The 15,633-nt window shown below is 40.9% G+C and overlaps 2 protein-coding genes across 3 annotated transcripts; one reads left to right on the plus strand and one right to left on the minus strand.

The window, feature by feature from the left end:
• The first annotated feature begins 1,458 nt into the window (after positions 1 to 1,458).
• LOC102041000 (histone H2A-beta, sperm-like) lies at positions 1,459 to 1,920 on the plus strand. Its single transcript, XM_005419997.2, has one exon. The coding sequence runs from the start codon at positions 1,459 to 1,461 to the stop codon at positions 1,873 to 1,875; it is 417 nt and encodes a 138-aa protein (XP_005420054.1). The 3' UTR covers positions 1,876 to 1,920.
• Positions 1,921 to 9,154: 7,234 nt separating this feature from the next.
• NMS (neuromedin S) lies at positions 9,155 to 15,576 on the minus strand. 2 transcript variants are annotated; one of them, XM_031056211.1, is made up of 7 exons: positions 15,466 to 15,543; positions 15,100 to 15,150; positions 13,940 to 13,999; positions 11,279 to 11,314; positions 10,831 to 10,872; positions 9,787 to 9,817; positions 9,155 to 9,307 (listed from the first exon to the last, which is right to left on the minus strand). In XM_031056211.1, exons 1-7 carry the CDS (start codon positions 15,478 to 15,480, stop codon positions 9,291 to 9,293), a joined length of 252 nt encoding a protein of 83 aa, XP_030912071.1. In that variant the 5' UTR covers positions 15,481 to 15,543; the 3' UTR covers positions 9,155 to 9,290. The 2 variants fall into 2 exon arrangements, with proteins under 2 accessions (XP_030912071.1, XP_030912070.1); XM_031056210.1 differs by lacking the exons at positions 9,155 to 9,307; positions 10,831 to 10,872 and having other exon boundaries at positions 9,439 to 9,817; positions 15,413 to 15,576.
• Positions 15,577 to 15,633: the final 57 nt, after the last annotated feature.

Genomic DNA, 15,633 nt, shown 5'->3' on the forward strand with positions numbered 1-15,633 from the left:
CCAGCCAGAGTGGGTGAGAACTGGCAGTGTCATAGTGAGGCTGAAATGGAGCTATGGCTCAGCCCCTGCAGACAGCCTACCTTCTTCCCCCTCTCCCCAGCCAATTTGCTTCTGAGCAGCTGTAATGTATTTCTTCATTTTGCCCCAAATCAGGGATTAGGTGAGGGAAGATGAAGCACATGTGTAAATGACTCATTAATTACCCAGGTGACCTGCTGGTGAGGAGAAAAAGTTGCTAATAAAAAGGTTCTGGGCCCGGGGTAGAGGTGTTATGTGACTTGTTTGTGTTTGGGTGTAGGTTGCAGCAAGGCACAGACTAGGAAAAAAAACCAACACATTTTTGAAGGTAATATAATGTACTTTTCATTTATAATGTATTTTAGAAGATTTGGGGTTATGTGCTTTGTGTTATTTTGTAAGTTAGCTGCCTCTATTACACAGTATGATCATACTGTGAATAATTTGGAAAAAGTATCATCTGGTAATAGGGATAAGGAGTTATAAGGGCTTAGTTTGCTTGGATTTTACTAGGAGTTGGGTTTTTTTTTTAAGTTTTACTATTTTTCCACCTTCTTTTCAAAGCTTATTCTGATTTTTTTTAATAGTTAAATCTTTCAGTAAAAACCCTAAATATTAATGTAGTGATGGGTGTTTTTGTGTGTTGTCAACAACTGTGCTGGCAGTTAACTGTCCTGTTTACTGATAGACTAGAAATGTTATTTAAATGAGTAGTTTTGCTACTCTGGTTGTAAGAGTATTCTAGCTGGGCTGAATTTCTTTCATCATGAGATAGTAATTTTTATTCTTCAGTCTGCATTGTGCTGTCCAAATCAATTTATCCTTTACCTGGTACAGAAGACCTCCAGCAGTATTCTCATAGAAGCGAGAGAATACAGCTTAGGGAGTTATTTAAAGCTGTGTATGAAAATGTGCTGGAGTATTTTGGGTATAACAAGCTGTAGGCTGCAAGAATTTTTCCATTTTTAGATTTGAAATGGAGGGAAGTTGTAACTTGATAGTAGAAGTTATAATGCAGATTGCTCTTGAAAGAAGAGACAGGCCTCAAGTTAGCTTTGAGGTAGCAGTTGTGGTGTTTCAAAAAAATCTTGCTGAAGAAGACCCACCGTGCCTCAATCCTAAATATACTCCAAGTAGCAGGGGAAAGCCTCTCTCCTTTTGAGCCCTTCATATCTAACTTCAATAACCCTTGACAGGTTTTGCAATGAGATCCTTCTCCTAAAAGGCAGGCTGGAAAAGGGCAATAACTCTTAAAATTTTAGCTCTGCTGTTGATGAACTGTGGTGTGTGGTGAGCTCTTTCCTCAAGAAAAGAATGAGCTTTCCCCTAGATGTGGAAGAGCAGAACTGACCTTGCTGTTTTCTTCTCTTGCTGTCCATTAGCTGTAGCACCCAAGTGCTTTGAAGACCTCCAGCCCTCTGTGTGTCCTTGCCTGTCAGAATGTCTGGACGTGGAAAGAAACAAGCAGTGGCTGGCAGCCCTAGAAATGCATCCAAGAAGAGCAGATCAGCCAGGGCCGGTCTGCAGTTCCCTGTGGGCCGTGTCTATAGGCTCCTGCGGAGAGGGAACTACGCTGGCAGGATCGGCTCTGGCGCTGCCATCTACCTGGCTGCAGTGATGGAGTACGTGACAGCAGAGGTCCTGGAGCTGGCAGGGAATGCTGCTCATGAAAACAGGAAGACAAGGATCCTGCCCAGGCACATTCAGCTGGCTGTGAGAAATGATTACGAGCTGAACAAGCTCTTTGCCTGTGTGACAATTCCTCAAGGCGGGGTTATGCCAAATATCCTTTCTCAGCTCCTTCCGAAGAAAACTAGTGGAAATACTGCTTCTCAAAAATATGGTGGTAGCCAGTGAAACTTGCTTTTCCTGGTCTGATTTGTGCACTTATGGATGCTGGGACTTAATACCACTAATTTGTATGTGTTTACTTCTTTGTCAAGTATTCTGCCTGCTAATTTTAAGGCATTTTTAAAGTGTGTAATAAAGTTTCTAGAATGCATCACTGGTCTCATTTTTTCTCATGGATAGAAGAACAGAAAATGAAATTTTAAAATATAGCCTAGCATAGCACCTGAGTAACTTTTTAGAAAGTCCAGTACATGCTTACTTTTGAAAACATATTGCAGGTAAGTGTTGTGAAGCAGGGAGAGGAGTCAAGACACATGCTGCTGTTCCTGTGAACTTTTCTTCCATGTAGCACAGATTCATCGTGCAATTAGTTCAGTGTCTCAGAGGATAAGTCTGCTTTAGAGGTTAGTAACCCTGTGTCTTTAAAGTCTTATTGCTCATAAAACTGTAGTGAGCATCTGCTCCATCATTACAGTAAGTCTCTATCAGGGCAAAGCATGCAGAAAGTGTTAGAGCCATATCTTCTCTCTTAGCACAGATGACAAAATCAGTGGGTTTTTTCCATTGTACAAAGTTATCAAGAAATTCAGAAGGGGTCTACTCCCTCTTCTTCCTTCTGAAGTCTGTTGGTTTTCCTCTATGGATTGATAAAATTTTTTAAATAGTAATTTTTGCATCTTTAAAAAATAAAATGACCTTTCTATATTCAGGGGCATTTAATTTACTTTGGCTGTAATTAACAAGCAACACTTCCTCTCAAAGGAAACTTGCTCTGGTATCTGCTTGATAGCATATTCTTCCTCACAGCATATTCACTGCCTTTTTCCTCTGTATCAGGGTGCTCTCTGCTGGGGCAGCAGACAGAGAAAAGGCTCAAGCAGAAGTTGTTGTTAAGAGAAATAGTTCTAAAGTGGTGAAAAACTGAGATGTGAGAATGGAGATGAAAATGCTGTAAAAATAGACTAAGAGATACATGAAGGAAAGAGCAGCATAAATGCCAGCAGGAAGTCAATGTAAATTTTGTGTGAGGTAGCATTTCACAATAGAATAAAGCAAAAAGTAATTCCCTTTTTGGCAGGAAGAACTGGGTGATACTCTTTTGTTTACACTATAAAGCTTGTCAAGCAAGAAGAATGTCAGGATGCTTTCTGACTGTTCTGGCTCTCTGTTTACACCTGCTGTCCTGTTATTACACAACAGCACTACTGATATTTTTAGACATATTCTTTCTTCCACAACACTTGTTAAAAGTTAATGCAGCTCATTAAGCTTTGAACCAGCCCTGGCAGGGGCCACCAACAGATCAAATGTTCTGCTGCTGAAGAGGAAATAAACACAGTTATGGCTCTTCACAGCTGCCTTACAACCTATCATCAGTGAAATTATAGATCCTCAGAAACCTGGGACTAGAACAATGAGAAAAGTTGGTTTGTTGTGGGTTTGGTTTTTTTTCTTAGAGGTGTTGCTACTCTGAGAGGGGAAAAATGCATAACTCAGTTTTGGCACCTGGTTTTGCAAAACATATGCTGAGGAGTACTAATTACACTGATAAATAACAATGCATTAATGCAATCAGAAAACTTGTTTTCTTCAATGATAAAGTATCTTATTTGATGATAAGGTAAACTCTCAACAAATATTACTGGTCTGTTATGGTCATTTATGTCTTTATTTGTTCTAAACATAGGCATTGGGAACAAGTTCAGACAAATACCCAAATAATGAACACTTGGCTTCCTTGGAAAGTTGGGGTTGTATCCAGGTTGATTAATAGGCACTCTGGATGATTTTGAACAAAAATGCACAGAGTATCATAGCAAAATGTTGAGACTAAGTAACCATACCCTTTTTTCACAAAGAGGGGAAGATGGAAAGGTGTTTTCTTACTAGTGAAGATGCTTAGCTTCATGCCCACAAGTAGGCCTCTGTTCAATAAAGTGCTTGGTAAGTATGGAAATCATACCCCTAGGTCATTCTAATGAAATTGTGATAAAAACTTTCTTTCATGTGATACAGTATAGGAGAACCTCTTCAAACCTCAAATACAATAGCAATAATTTTGCTTGTTCTCTTGATCACCAAAGTGCTCATTTACTTTGATGAAACAAGACATTAATTGCACGGTACTTTTGCACATGACTAGTTCTCATGTCTTGTGCTATAGGTTAAACTTAGCTCAGTCACCTGTAGCTGAGGCTGGTCTGTGACTTGGTTACAAATCAAAGCAAAAAAAAACCCATTGAAAACACAGCTCCTCTGGCATCTCTCTTGTTACTGATACTGCAAAACACATTAATCTTGATATGGTGTTACTTTCCTAACTCAGTTATGCCATGGCTCCAGGGTGTCAGGGAAAATAGATGTCTTCAATAACACCCATTAGAGAATGTGTGTACATGGTGCTCCACAATTCAATGAAGTGGTGAGCAGATGGAAGCATGAGGGTGAAATGATGCCTGGCAAAGCTCTTCTTCTTTTACCTGTCTAGAAGACTGAATGCTGTTGACGGATGTTTTGGTTGTGCAGGGTGCTTGTAGTTCACTCTGCACTGAGATTTGTGTGTTTATAAGCTTGATATCTTCTGTCACCTTCACTTTCTCTGTAAGGAGAGGAAACAGCCCAAGTTATGGCCTCAGAGAGGCTTGTCTTGGTGAGCACAAGGGATGCACAAGGTCTGAACCCATTCACTACCTGAGCTGGTCAAACTCAGTGCACCCTGGAGAGGGGTAGGGTCCAGAGTGCCTCTACTTTGAACATCCCAAATTTGATGCTGGCCTTGCCCTCTGCTGACCGGTCCCAATATTGCAATTCCTAAACACCATTGTCCTCTTGGAAGTAAAGTGCTGCTCTTTTGAAAGTCAGAGTAGTGAATTTGTTATAATCTGAGATTATCCATAGTCTGTGGAACTATGCAGACTACACAGAGCTGTGAAAATGAAGTAAATTATGTCATATAAGACTACAGATAATCAAAGGCTATTTTTGGTGTTTTTCATGTAGCAGAGTCTCTGGTGTTGCTCCTGGAGAGGCCCTGCTGCCCAGCATGGTAGGTGGCTGCGGCACATCAGCTCACACCAGGGTCATGAGAGGAAATATGACCTTACTGCTATGCTGAATGAGGCTCCTGAAATTTGCTTCTTTTTGGATGGATCACACATTATTGCCTCTGGGTGCTCTGAGGTCAGTTCACACACATTCTATATTTTGGGATTATCTGCTGGAAGTTCTAGTCCCTGTTTAGGTATTTTTCTGGTGGATGTTTAGACAGCTGTACTCCAGAAGCCTGTATTTATGCGTAGGCATCTTTCAGTGCCATGATCCAGCAGGTACTATCTGAATGGCTGTGTAGTAATCCCTGGGCAAAGAAGCTTTGTGGTAAATATATCCAGAATTCTTTTCTTTCAGGTTTGCCTTATGTTCTCATTCAGACTTCCTCTATCGATCTTTCAGCAGGTTGAAGGCTAATAGGGAGATGGTGTTTGGTGTACAAGGTTCTTTGCACCAGAGAAATGTCAAAACTTTAGGTGGTGAATCATAACCTGCTATAAGATCAGTCACAGTTTTGGTTTTGTACACTGGAAAAAGTTGATCCAGAAATGACTGAAGGAGATGTAGTAGATCCTTCTAGTTGTTCAGTGCAGAAATCTATCAGAGCAATAAAGACAGTTTATGCAGTCCAGCTCAGTCAAAGATATGTTTCTACCCTGTTTAATAAGGTAGAGGAATGGCAATTGCAATGTGGGAGTTGTCTGGAGCAGGTAAGTAAGTTTTAAGAGTGATTGCCCTAACTGGTAGACATCCTGGGATCACTGCTCAACTCTAAAATCCCAGAAAATAAGTAAGCACAGGCATTGATGAACGCTGTCAGGAATGGTGAGTTTAAAATTAAGCATTTTATCATTCCTCACCTCACACTTTCCTTCTTGCAAATCAACCCCACTTCATTCAGAGTTTGAACTTTCCTTGACCTCTGCCTTTCCTCTTTGCTGGTTGTTCCCCTCTTTCTTCTCCTGTATTACTCTGTACATGAAGCCTTACCTATATTCAGCAATGCAACCCCTGCCATGTAACAATGTCTACAGTTCATTCCACATTGTATTTTGTGTTGTCTTCAACATTATATTTGACTGTCTACAGTTACCCATCCCCTTTGCTGCAAAGCTGCAACTGATTATTGTTCACTATGTGCAATCACTTCCTTTCATCCTCAGTGAGCTGTACATATTTTTTCCCATATATATCTTTGCCAGGGTCATTCTGAATGCTGACTCTGTCCTGCAGCACTTCCATCCCTCGCAGCTTGCAGTCACCTCAAGATTTGCTAAGTGAGCTCCTCCCTGTGGGAGCTGAGCAGGGAGTGAGGCTGTCCAAGGCACAGGATCACGAAGGGAGCAGAGAGAGGGAACTGAACCACTGAGAAGGTTTTCCTCTTGTGCTTCGTGCTCTGTCTCTGGTGAGCAGCATGTCGTGAGGCCGGGCAGCACTTGCTCCTCCACAGCCGAGTGCATTTCCAGGTCCCTTGCTGTGTGCTCTGCTGAGCAGTGCCTTGCTGAGCCCAGCTCCTGCAGGCCAGGCTTTTAAGGTCCTAGGCCAGCCTGAAGTGATTTTTGAGTCATATTAGGTGGCATGAAGATGTGCACTCCTGAATATTCCTGCCTTTCCAAGAGTCCACCGAGCTGTTCTTAACCACATGCTCTGAGCTGTGGCAACTGGTTTCAGGAGTTAAATTCTACCAAAAAAATTCCCCTTTGCAGCTGAAACATGTTGCTTCTCAGTGTAATTGAGTGTCCCTCCTTGCTGCTTTTTATGACAAGAGGATGGATAAGTACCCAATTTACTCTTTTAAACACACTCAGTACTTTGAATATCTTACTCTAGATTTGTCTCTTCTCTGCCTGACAGTGAGAACTGAGCTTTCACCTCTTTTTCTTGCAGAAATATGTCTGTGCTTCTAATTGTTGTCACCTGTGTCTACACTCCTGAATTTCTGCTGTGAGTTTTACAGTGGGATATTCAGAAAGAGTTTCAGGCCAGAGATGACCTTTGCATTTCTATATTATTAATTTCTCCTGTTTTGCAGGTGACATTTGAATTGCTCCAGGGAGTAAAAATTTCCACTGAGCAGTGAACAAGAGCTCTTTTGTGCTTCTTCCCAGAGGAGCCACAGTTACTACAGATTGAGGAACCTAACATAGGTTCTCACCAGCAAATTACCACCTATTTATCAACCTTATTTAAGTTTCAAGGCTCAAACAGATGTTATTTTTGAAACCTGTTGCGGGTGAAGGAAGCTTTTGCTGACTGCAGGAGCACAGCGTGAGTTGGCCATGGTACAGTACTCCTTCAGTTTCACCTCAGCCATCTTGTTTCTTTTCCCCAGCAGGATGGGGAGAGAGTTGAAAGGGTAAAAGTGAGCAAAGCTGTGGGCTGAGATAAGGACAGTTTAATAGGTAAAGCAAAGCAGAACAAGGAATTCATTCACTGCTTTACATCAGCAGGCAGGTGTCCAGCTATCTCCAGGAAAGCCAGGCTCCATCACATAACTGTGACTTGGGAAGACCAACACCATCACTCTGAAGGTGTCTGTCCCTTTCTCCTCCCCAGCTTTTATGGCAGAGCATGACAGCATACAGTGGGAGATATCCCTTTGGCAGTTGTGCCAGCTATCCTGGCTGTGTCACCCCCCAACTCCTTGTGCACCCCCAGCTGCCTCACTGGTGGGGTGAGAAAAAGGTCTTGAGATTGTGCAAGCCCTACTCAGCAATAGCAAAAATATCCCTGTGTTATCAACCTTGTTTTGGTCAAAAATCTAAAACACAGCACCATAAAAGCTGCTATGAAGACAATTAACTCTATCCCAGCCAGTACCAGTACAAATACTTATGTAGAACTGAGCAAAATTTGATACTTTTCAGCTTTGGCCTCAGATGAAACAGGCCAGAAGTGCCATTGCAGTGCTTTTGTAATCATTCTCTCTTATTTATTTGCACTGCCAGAGTGCATCCCTACCACTTGTATTTGGCTTAGTTGTTCCTTCCAGAAGAACATCCTAACTGCTTCCAGATATCTGAGAAGCCAGAGGAACCAGCATCCCTTTGGTAGTTTTTTTCAAGGGCTAATAATTTCCTACAGGATTTGATAATACACTGAACAAGAGCTGTCTCTTGATGACCCTCCTGCACTGGAGGGTCTATTGGATTCTCCTGAAGGCATCCCTCCTCCAGGCTGAGCCAGCCCAGTTGCCCTTGCATCTCCTCAGGGGCAAGTGATAGAGGTTCTCACCACCTTGGAGGCCCTCACTCAACCTTTTCCATGGCCTTCCTGTATTCTGAACCTTCAAACTGAATGCTATGCCTTAGATGCAGTCAACAATTCCCAAAAAACTCATCCCTTCCCTTTAACTGCCAGCCAAACTTCTGCTAACGCAGCCCAAACTGGGAATTTATCCAGATAAAACCCCACAAAATGACAAAACACAGGTATCTTGGGATTTGTTTTTAGAGACAAAGGTGACTCCAAATCTGGTTCACATGCAGCTGTGCCAGCATTACTGGAACAGTACTATACCATGGTAGCCAAAGAGAAGGAGGGATAACAAAGGGCTTGAGGAAATCAGTGCTATGTTCAGGAATTGCAGCTTCATTTGTATCCCCAGCCTCATTTGTATCCCCAGATCCTCAATTTTACTATACTTTTTTCTTCCTAAGGAAGTAAGTGCTTAGTACTTAAAGTTTTGTGCCCATAAATGTCTCCACGTACCAAAACACTCCATACAGTGCAAGCACAATCAGCTGCACTACATTTTCAAATGCACGATTTCAGAAAAAAAGGGCAGATGTTCAGAATATTTCTCAAAAGTGCCTCATTTGTGCTTTTTGATAGCCAGTAAGGCAAGGCTGAAAAAAATACATCATCTGATCAAATAATATCTGTATGTAGCTGCAGTACTTGTTCCTCTTCTTTCAAAGTGCTTTGGATTCATCAATTATCACACTTGAGCACTTAGTTACTCAAAATAAATCATTGAAATGTCCATGATGATTTTAGTATAGTGTTGTTCAGGATGCCTATTCTGAAATAATGGGGAAATATATTATCTAGTCAAAAGGACAAGCTTATCATTTATGACCCTATTAAAGATGTTATAAAATTCACTGTAGCATTTGAAAATTGTCGATATTGAGATGATGGATTTTTTTTGATTACAGCTGGCAGCAGGCAATGCTAGACTATAGCCCAAGGAAGCCTAGTATGAGCTTCAATAAAAAAAGGACAACAAAAAGAATTACTGATTGCAAATTTATTACATGGAACAGCAAATTCCAGACAACTGAGTCACATAAATAGACAACCAGTGCAATGGGAAGTCTCTTTCCTTTATGTAAACCAAGTCATTGAGCTGGTAAATGAATCCATGAACTTCACATTCCACGATACTCTGAAACAAATTAACACAGTATCAGATTTTATATTGAGATGTTGATCTGGATATGACTTACTACTCAGTTCTGTACATCTGGTTCTTTTCAAAGTTAGAAATTAAATAGCTTCAGATTCTAAAACGAGAAGATTTTAAAATGTAAAGGTCTAGAAAAGCACCCAAGTCTGTTATTTGTACTCAAACATGAATCCTTTCTTCTCACACAGTTCTCTTTGTACCATGTTGTAACCCTGCTGACCTTATTTTAGAGTATGGAAGCATGACAAAGAAAACAATCCCTCTGTCAAGGGTGTGCACACTAAGTCTCTGAGCATGAAAAAACCCTACATTTCTGTCAAGACAGCTCTTAGTGGCCATGTGAAATGTGTATCTAGGTTTGTACTAGGTTTGTAATGTGTAGTATCTTCTTTTCTCATGAGGGTCATCACTGGTGAAATGGCAGAAGAAATTCTTGACACTTTTGGTTGCCTACTTACCATTGCCTTCAATAGTTCTTCCATTTCGAGGCTGTAAAACATAATAATTAGATGATTGTAAAGAAGCAATGGATTACAGACTTAGAAGCACATCCACCAAAATATATGCACAAAAGCACCCCTCATCATGCAGACAGGGTCCTCTATAAAACTGCAGTGAGATTTTCTTTAAAAGAACATGTCAAATACCAGGGGGATCCATGCAGGGTGAGTTATGCTTTTGAATATGAGAAATTTTCATTCAGCCTCTGCCCAAAAAGCTAAACATTCTGACCTTAATTATTCTCATTCCGGATTTGGGTTTAAATTCATAGGGGTAGTAAAGGCACATGCCTAAGAAAGAGCATGCAAATACCAGCACTGAAAGAACCTAGAACACACTTGAAACAACAAATAACTTGAAATGAAGCATAAATGACAGCTGAATTGGTACTCTGGTTACCTGATGTGACCTACTTTACAGTATTTTTAATTTTTTTAAAATGTGTTGAAGATATTTCTAAAAATTAGTTTGGTGTTAATCAGTGTTAATCCAAACCAGCACACTGGGCATTAGACCATGTCATAGCTCAGCATGCCAATGGGTGAAAAATGTGAGAGAAATTATGATAATTTTGCTTTGGCTTTTCACCATTATGCAGTGTGACTTTGCTTCCTGGGCAGACCTTTCGGACCAGGTGGGCACTCAGCTCAGGCACAAACTAAATAAATTAGTTTGATCTAATTTATTTAGCATCCGTGTGCCTTGACAGTCTCACAGATACAAGCCACATGGATGATTTGGCTCAAGATAAAACATTTGCAGAGGCAGATCTTCAAACAAAAAGAAGTGTTTAATCTACCAGTACCCCAGATCTCATTATCTTGTCATCTTTTAGTCAAACCGGAACTTTTTGAGCAAATGGCTCCCTAAGCTTTCAAGCATAGGGATATTTGGCCTCTATTCAAAACAACTGCAGCTAGAATTTGTGAAACAGCTGCTCATCTGTGAACATATAACAATGTCTGAGATTTGCAATCTTTAAAACAAAGAGATTCAGATACCCTGAAAAGGAAGAAAGGCCGCCCCAGGGTTCCATGACTGTCCTATAAAATCAAACACAAACAATAACAAAATACTTTAAACTCAATTCCATAGATCTGTTGTCAAATTTTACTATTCTATCAGAATATTGGTAATTTGGGGCCTTTTCCAGCAGCATGCAAACAAGATGTTAACAGTCCCCAATGCCTATTCATCTGGAATGCTGATTAAAAATTAATGCCTGAAGGACATGGTGTCTAATGTAAATAAACTAGGTTAACATTATTAAAGATTCACAGGGTTTAGAAGAAATATAAAAGAAAGCTTTAAACCTAGGGTATGAGCAGGATCAGCACAGATCACTTCCCAACCACTGGAAAAACCCAGGCTGACTTTAAAAGAAACAAGGAAAGGGACATACTTCCCTATCCACTGCTACTGCCACTGCTTGTCTTCATATTTACATACCTTCTTTGCAAACTTTGCAGAAGCAATCTGTGATTCCTGCAAGTGGACACTGTAGGTTAATCAAGGTGCTGGCACATTTTGGTTTGTTACAGTGACCCTCTGTTACTGATGAGCTTGGAACACTCCATGTGACAAGAGAGATAACCTTACACTTATCACAGACAGATGGAAGAACAGCAGCAAATGGATCTTTTAAAAGACTGATGTGAAGCCTTGCCTGCAAGTTACTCAGTTCATTTCCATCATTCAACAGGCTTCCCCCGCTGTACAGCAAAGTGCAGCCGTGCTCTCGGGGGTGAGGCAGAGCTCAGCCTGGAGCTCCACTCCTCAGGCTTGAATTGTACTGACAGCTCTTATCTTGTTAAAATGGAGCTGCTCTTCACCTTTCAGACTGCCCTTGGTTTTTACCCAGGAAAGATTGCTGAGTTTAAGCCTTCCCCTGCACTCTTTATTCTTCAGAAAATTGCTCATTTTTCTTGTCAGTCTTACTTCAAGGAATAGAAACTTTCCCCATGACTTTATATGAGCAGACTAAGTTCGACACATGATGCAGCCCTGAACCTGCAGCCTGGTTTGGGAGCCCTCCTGCCCATGACACAGCAGCCAGGCTGTATGCTCCCAGCCAGCCAGGAATGGGATGGCTGTGTGCCATCAGTCACCCAGCAATGAGTGGGTTTAGTTGCCTGGAGTGGGCTTGAGAAACAAACACGTGTCATGGGCAAGAATGTGAAGACGGGTGAGAACGCAGGAAAGCATGTGGGTGGGAAACTGCAGAGAAGGAGTTTAAAAAGACAAAATACACAAGCAAGAAATAGGGAACCATGGTTCAGGGTATGAGAAGAGGATTTCTTTGGTTCAAGCTGCAAGACAACAATTTATAGAGCAACTGACATCAACTTACAGGCTATGAAATACTAGGGAAATAAAAAATGCTTGCTCAGTCAAGGTGCTGTAAAGGATGCAAAGGAGGAGACTACTACAGAGAGACAATATGAGTGCTGCCTTTGTTCTGATTTGATTATTACACACCAAGCAAAGATAGAGACTGGCTCATGACTCAGTCTGCAGTTTCAACTATCCTAATTTATGACAGGTGAGAGATTACTATGTGGAAGACATATGGTAAAAACTGAGCTTTTAAATATCTTTGGGCTGGAAATCTCAAATACACAGTGAAGTGATTGGACATTGATGTTAAATAGTCTTAGTTCTCACAAAACATTTTAAATTCCCCAGGTGGGGTTCAAGTCCCATTCAAAACCAAATTGACATGGACTTTGCCTTTCACAGTGCTGAGGCCTCATTCCTTCTCTTAAAACTCTATCTACCTTCTTGGTAAGATCTGTAATTCTGTCTTATTTTTTTTATTCACAGAAATATACAATAATGTAGAAAGTTAAATTCAGCTGACATTAGTAGGATTTCGTGACTGTTTCATTGGGTTCTCTACATACAGACTCATGTTTGTCTTCTGAAGATTCCTTGTGGGCTAAGAAAGTAGGACTTAATGTAATATGAGATTCAACCAGCTGGGTAAAACTTCACATGGTTCTTTTTCCATATTTTACATATTTATTTTATCTGCTGCTTTACATCAGACCACACCTAGAAATCATATTGCAGATGTGTAGCTCATATTTTTTGAAAGGATATTGTATGAGATTCAACTTCCAATCTTGAGGACACATAATTTTTTGCAAAGTTAGTAACTAAAATAGTAACTAGGAATAAGACTGTTCAAAGTTACCAGATGATTCTGGACATTCCCTCATTGGTTAAGCTGTGGAAGCATAAGAATCAATAGTGAACTCAAAAACATTTATTAGACTTTATGACTGAAATGCTATCATTTTTTATACACTCAACTTCAGTATTGTAGTCTTTAGTGACTGCTTCAGGAAAGCATGCTTGGAATTCTAATAAGCTAAAGACACTGGCAAGAAGAGATACTGAAATGCATTTCAAAATACTTTCTACTGTTGTTTTGAAGGATCTACTTCTGTTTTGAAACAGCAGAGGACTCAGCCTCCACAAGTAAATTGGCCTTTTTAGCATATACCCAGGGGCTGAGTGAATTTTATGGAAAAGATTCTTAATGAAATGGTGCTAATAAAAAAGTGATATAAAGCAGAACTGACATTGAGGTGGATCCCTATATGACTGCACCAACAAAAAAGAGCTATACTCAATAATTCCTCAACTTAATCTTCTTTCTCTGAATCAGAAACACAAAAAAACCCCAAACACAAATAGAGTATTAAAATCTGTAAAGCAACTCATACACCTCTGTGTTCAGCATAATCTAAGGTTTGCTATTGATCCAATGTTATGTGTATTTTTAGTGTATTTAACCCTGTGTTATTCAAAACTGAGGGTCAGGTTAAAATACTGACTCTGACTGTTAAATGAATGTTTTGGTTCTTCAGCTCTGAATTGGTGAAAAAACAGCAGTTTCATATAAATAATTTAAAATAACTAAGAATTACATGTAAACTACTAACAAAAAAGAAAATCTTTTATATACCCTCCTACATCTCTTAAACCATTACAGTATTAGATTATACATTATTGTTTGGAGAGAAATGTCAGTAAGTTGGTTGTGGAGTGGTTGCTTTCTAAGTTTAAGAGGGTGCTTGAACAAAATAAGCAATTACACCTTACCTCATTTTTATGCATGCTGTTGAATATGGAATAGCAGAGATCCAAAACAGTGCTGGAGATCTGAAAAAAAACCCACAACAATACTTTAATACATTTACTGGGAGAACATGGTGTACATGGTTTGATTAAAAACAGGCTTGATTCTGATCCCAGATCAATTTAGATTGAGCACAGTTCACCAAAAACACTCAGAGCATGGGAAAACTTACTGATGCTATTATGAACTGAAAAATTACTCTTTTATTTGAGGAGAATACACCCAATACAACTGTTGTCAATACAGTCTGGTGCTATAAAGAGATCAAAATCAGCCTCTTAAATTTAAAATGCATTTTCTATGCTAATAGTTCTAGAGGTAGCTTTGGTTTTTGGCGTGTTTAATCTATGTTCATTTTTAACTACAAGCCTTTTGGTCAATCAGTACTATAGTCTTTAATCATATACTGAAATACACTGTCCCATACTCATCGTCACTGGACAGGGATTTGCTTATGCATGCAATCACATTAGATGAGAACTACAGCTTCAAAGGAAGTGAGGTGTAAGACATCTGAAAAACAGGCTCTGGGAACTGTTTTCTACAAGTTTTGGTTCACAAAACCGTAACATTTCAGAACAAAAAAAAATCAGCACAAAATGTTTAAAATTTTCAAATACTTCCTGATCCTGCAAATATTTTTCCCCCTGCTTTGAAAATGACCCTTGGGCTCATTAAATGCAGTGCAGCTGATCTTCCACTTTAAAGTGTTTGTAAGCCTTGGGCCAGCAGAAATTATCTGTGAAAACTTCCCCTTGCTCCCCTCTCCTCTGAGCACCTCAGAAAAAAACCCATCCATCCACAAAGCACTGAGCCAGGACCAAACAGGACCTTTAAATCCTGCAGAACTGCCTGGCACTTCTTGCTTCAGTGTTAGCTGCTATTGGCATAATATTGGCATGGCAAGAATGGGGGGAAAAAAAGCTTTTCTTTAGGTCTGCATTAGCTTCCCAAGGAGGAGAGCACACACACCCACAAACTTGCCCTGCTCTCCAGAGCTGCTGGCTCTCTGGCGGAGGCTCTGCCACCTGCAGGCATCGATGCTCCAGGTTATACAGGGCAATTAGTATGTCTGGAAGAGAGAGTCTCAAGCAGATCAAACACATTACAGGAGTCAAGTTACCTGGGGTTGATCGGACATTTCCATCCACTGACTGAAACACAGGGCCAGTTGCTTTAAAAAGTAAAGAACAGACATTAACAGTGTGTCCATCATACCTTCGGACCTGTGCTTTTGCTCGGGAAGTCAGGGCTGGCTTGTTATTAGCCTGTCCGTCTTTGGCTGACCCAGGTGTTCTATTCTGCACCCTGCTGCACTCCACACCTCCGCCCATACCTGTTCCACCAGGGCGCCAGCCTCCCTCCTCTCTTCACCAACCCCCAGGGTATTTAAAGGTATTTAATAAAGTATTGCCAGTCCGTTGCCGATTTCCTACCTCATTTCCCTGCCACAGAGCCTCGTTTCCCACCTTCCCCGTCTCTTCCCTACCTCTGCCCGTCGCATCGCCGTCGGACGCCGGTGCCAGACGTACCTGGTTTGGGGGCAGCTCCACACCGTCCCGGTAGCGAGAGAACGGCTGCGGGAACCCTGCGGGAGGGACACGGCCGCGTTGGGATGCCGCGGAGCCCAGCCAGGACGTGGCTCCTCTCCAGGAGC

This window comes from Geospiza fortis, unplaced genomic scaffold (genome assembly GCF_000277835.1).
Source record: "Geospiza fortis unplaced genomic scaffold, GeoFor_1.0 scaffold192, whole genome shotgun sequence".
In the NCBI taxonomy this organism is placed as follows: Eukaryota; Metazoa; Chordata; class Aves; order Passeriformes; family Thraupidae; genus Geospiza; species Geospiza fortis.

Bases quoted from the DNA above. Each gene is read 5' to 3' on its own strand.
- LOC102041000 (XM_005419997.2), top strand. From the start codon at position 1,459: ATGTCTGGACGTGGAAAGAAACAAGCAGTGGCTGGCAGCCCTAGAAAT.
- NMS (XM_031056210.1), bottom strand. From the start codon at position 15,480: ATGCGACGGGCAGAGGTAGGGAAGAGACGGGGAAGGTGGGAAACGAGG. The intron at 14,000-15,099 runs GTAACTTGACTC...GTTTTTTTTCAG, and splicing joins AAATGTCCGATCAACCCCAG to ATCTCCAGCACTGTTTTGGA. The intron at 11,315-13,939 runs GTAAGGTGTAAT...GTCCACTTGCAG, and splicing joins ACAGCATGCATAAAAATGAG to GAATCACAGATTGCTTCTGC.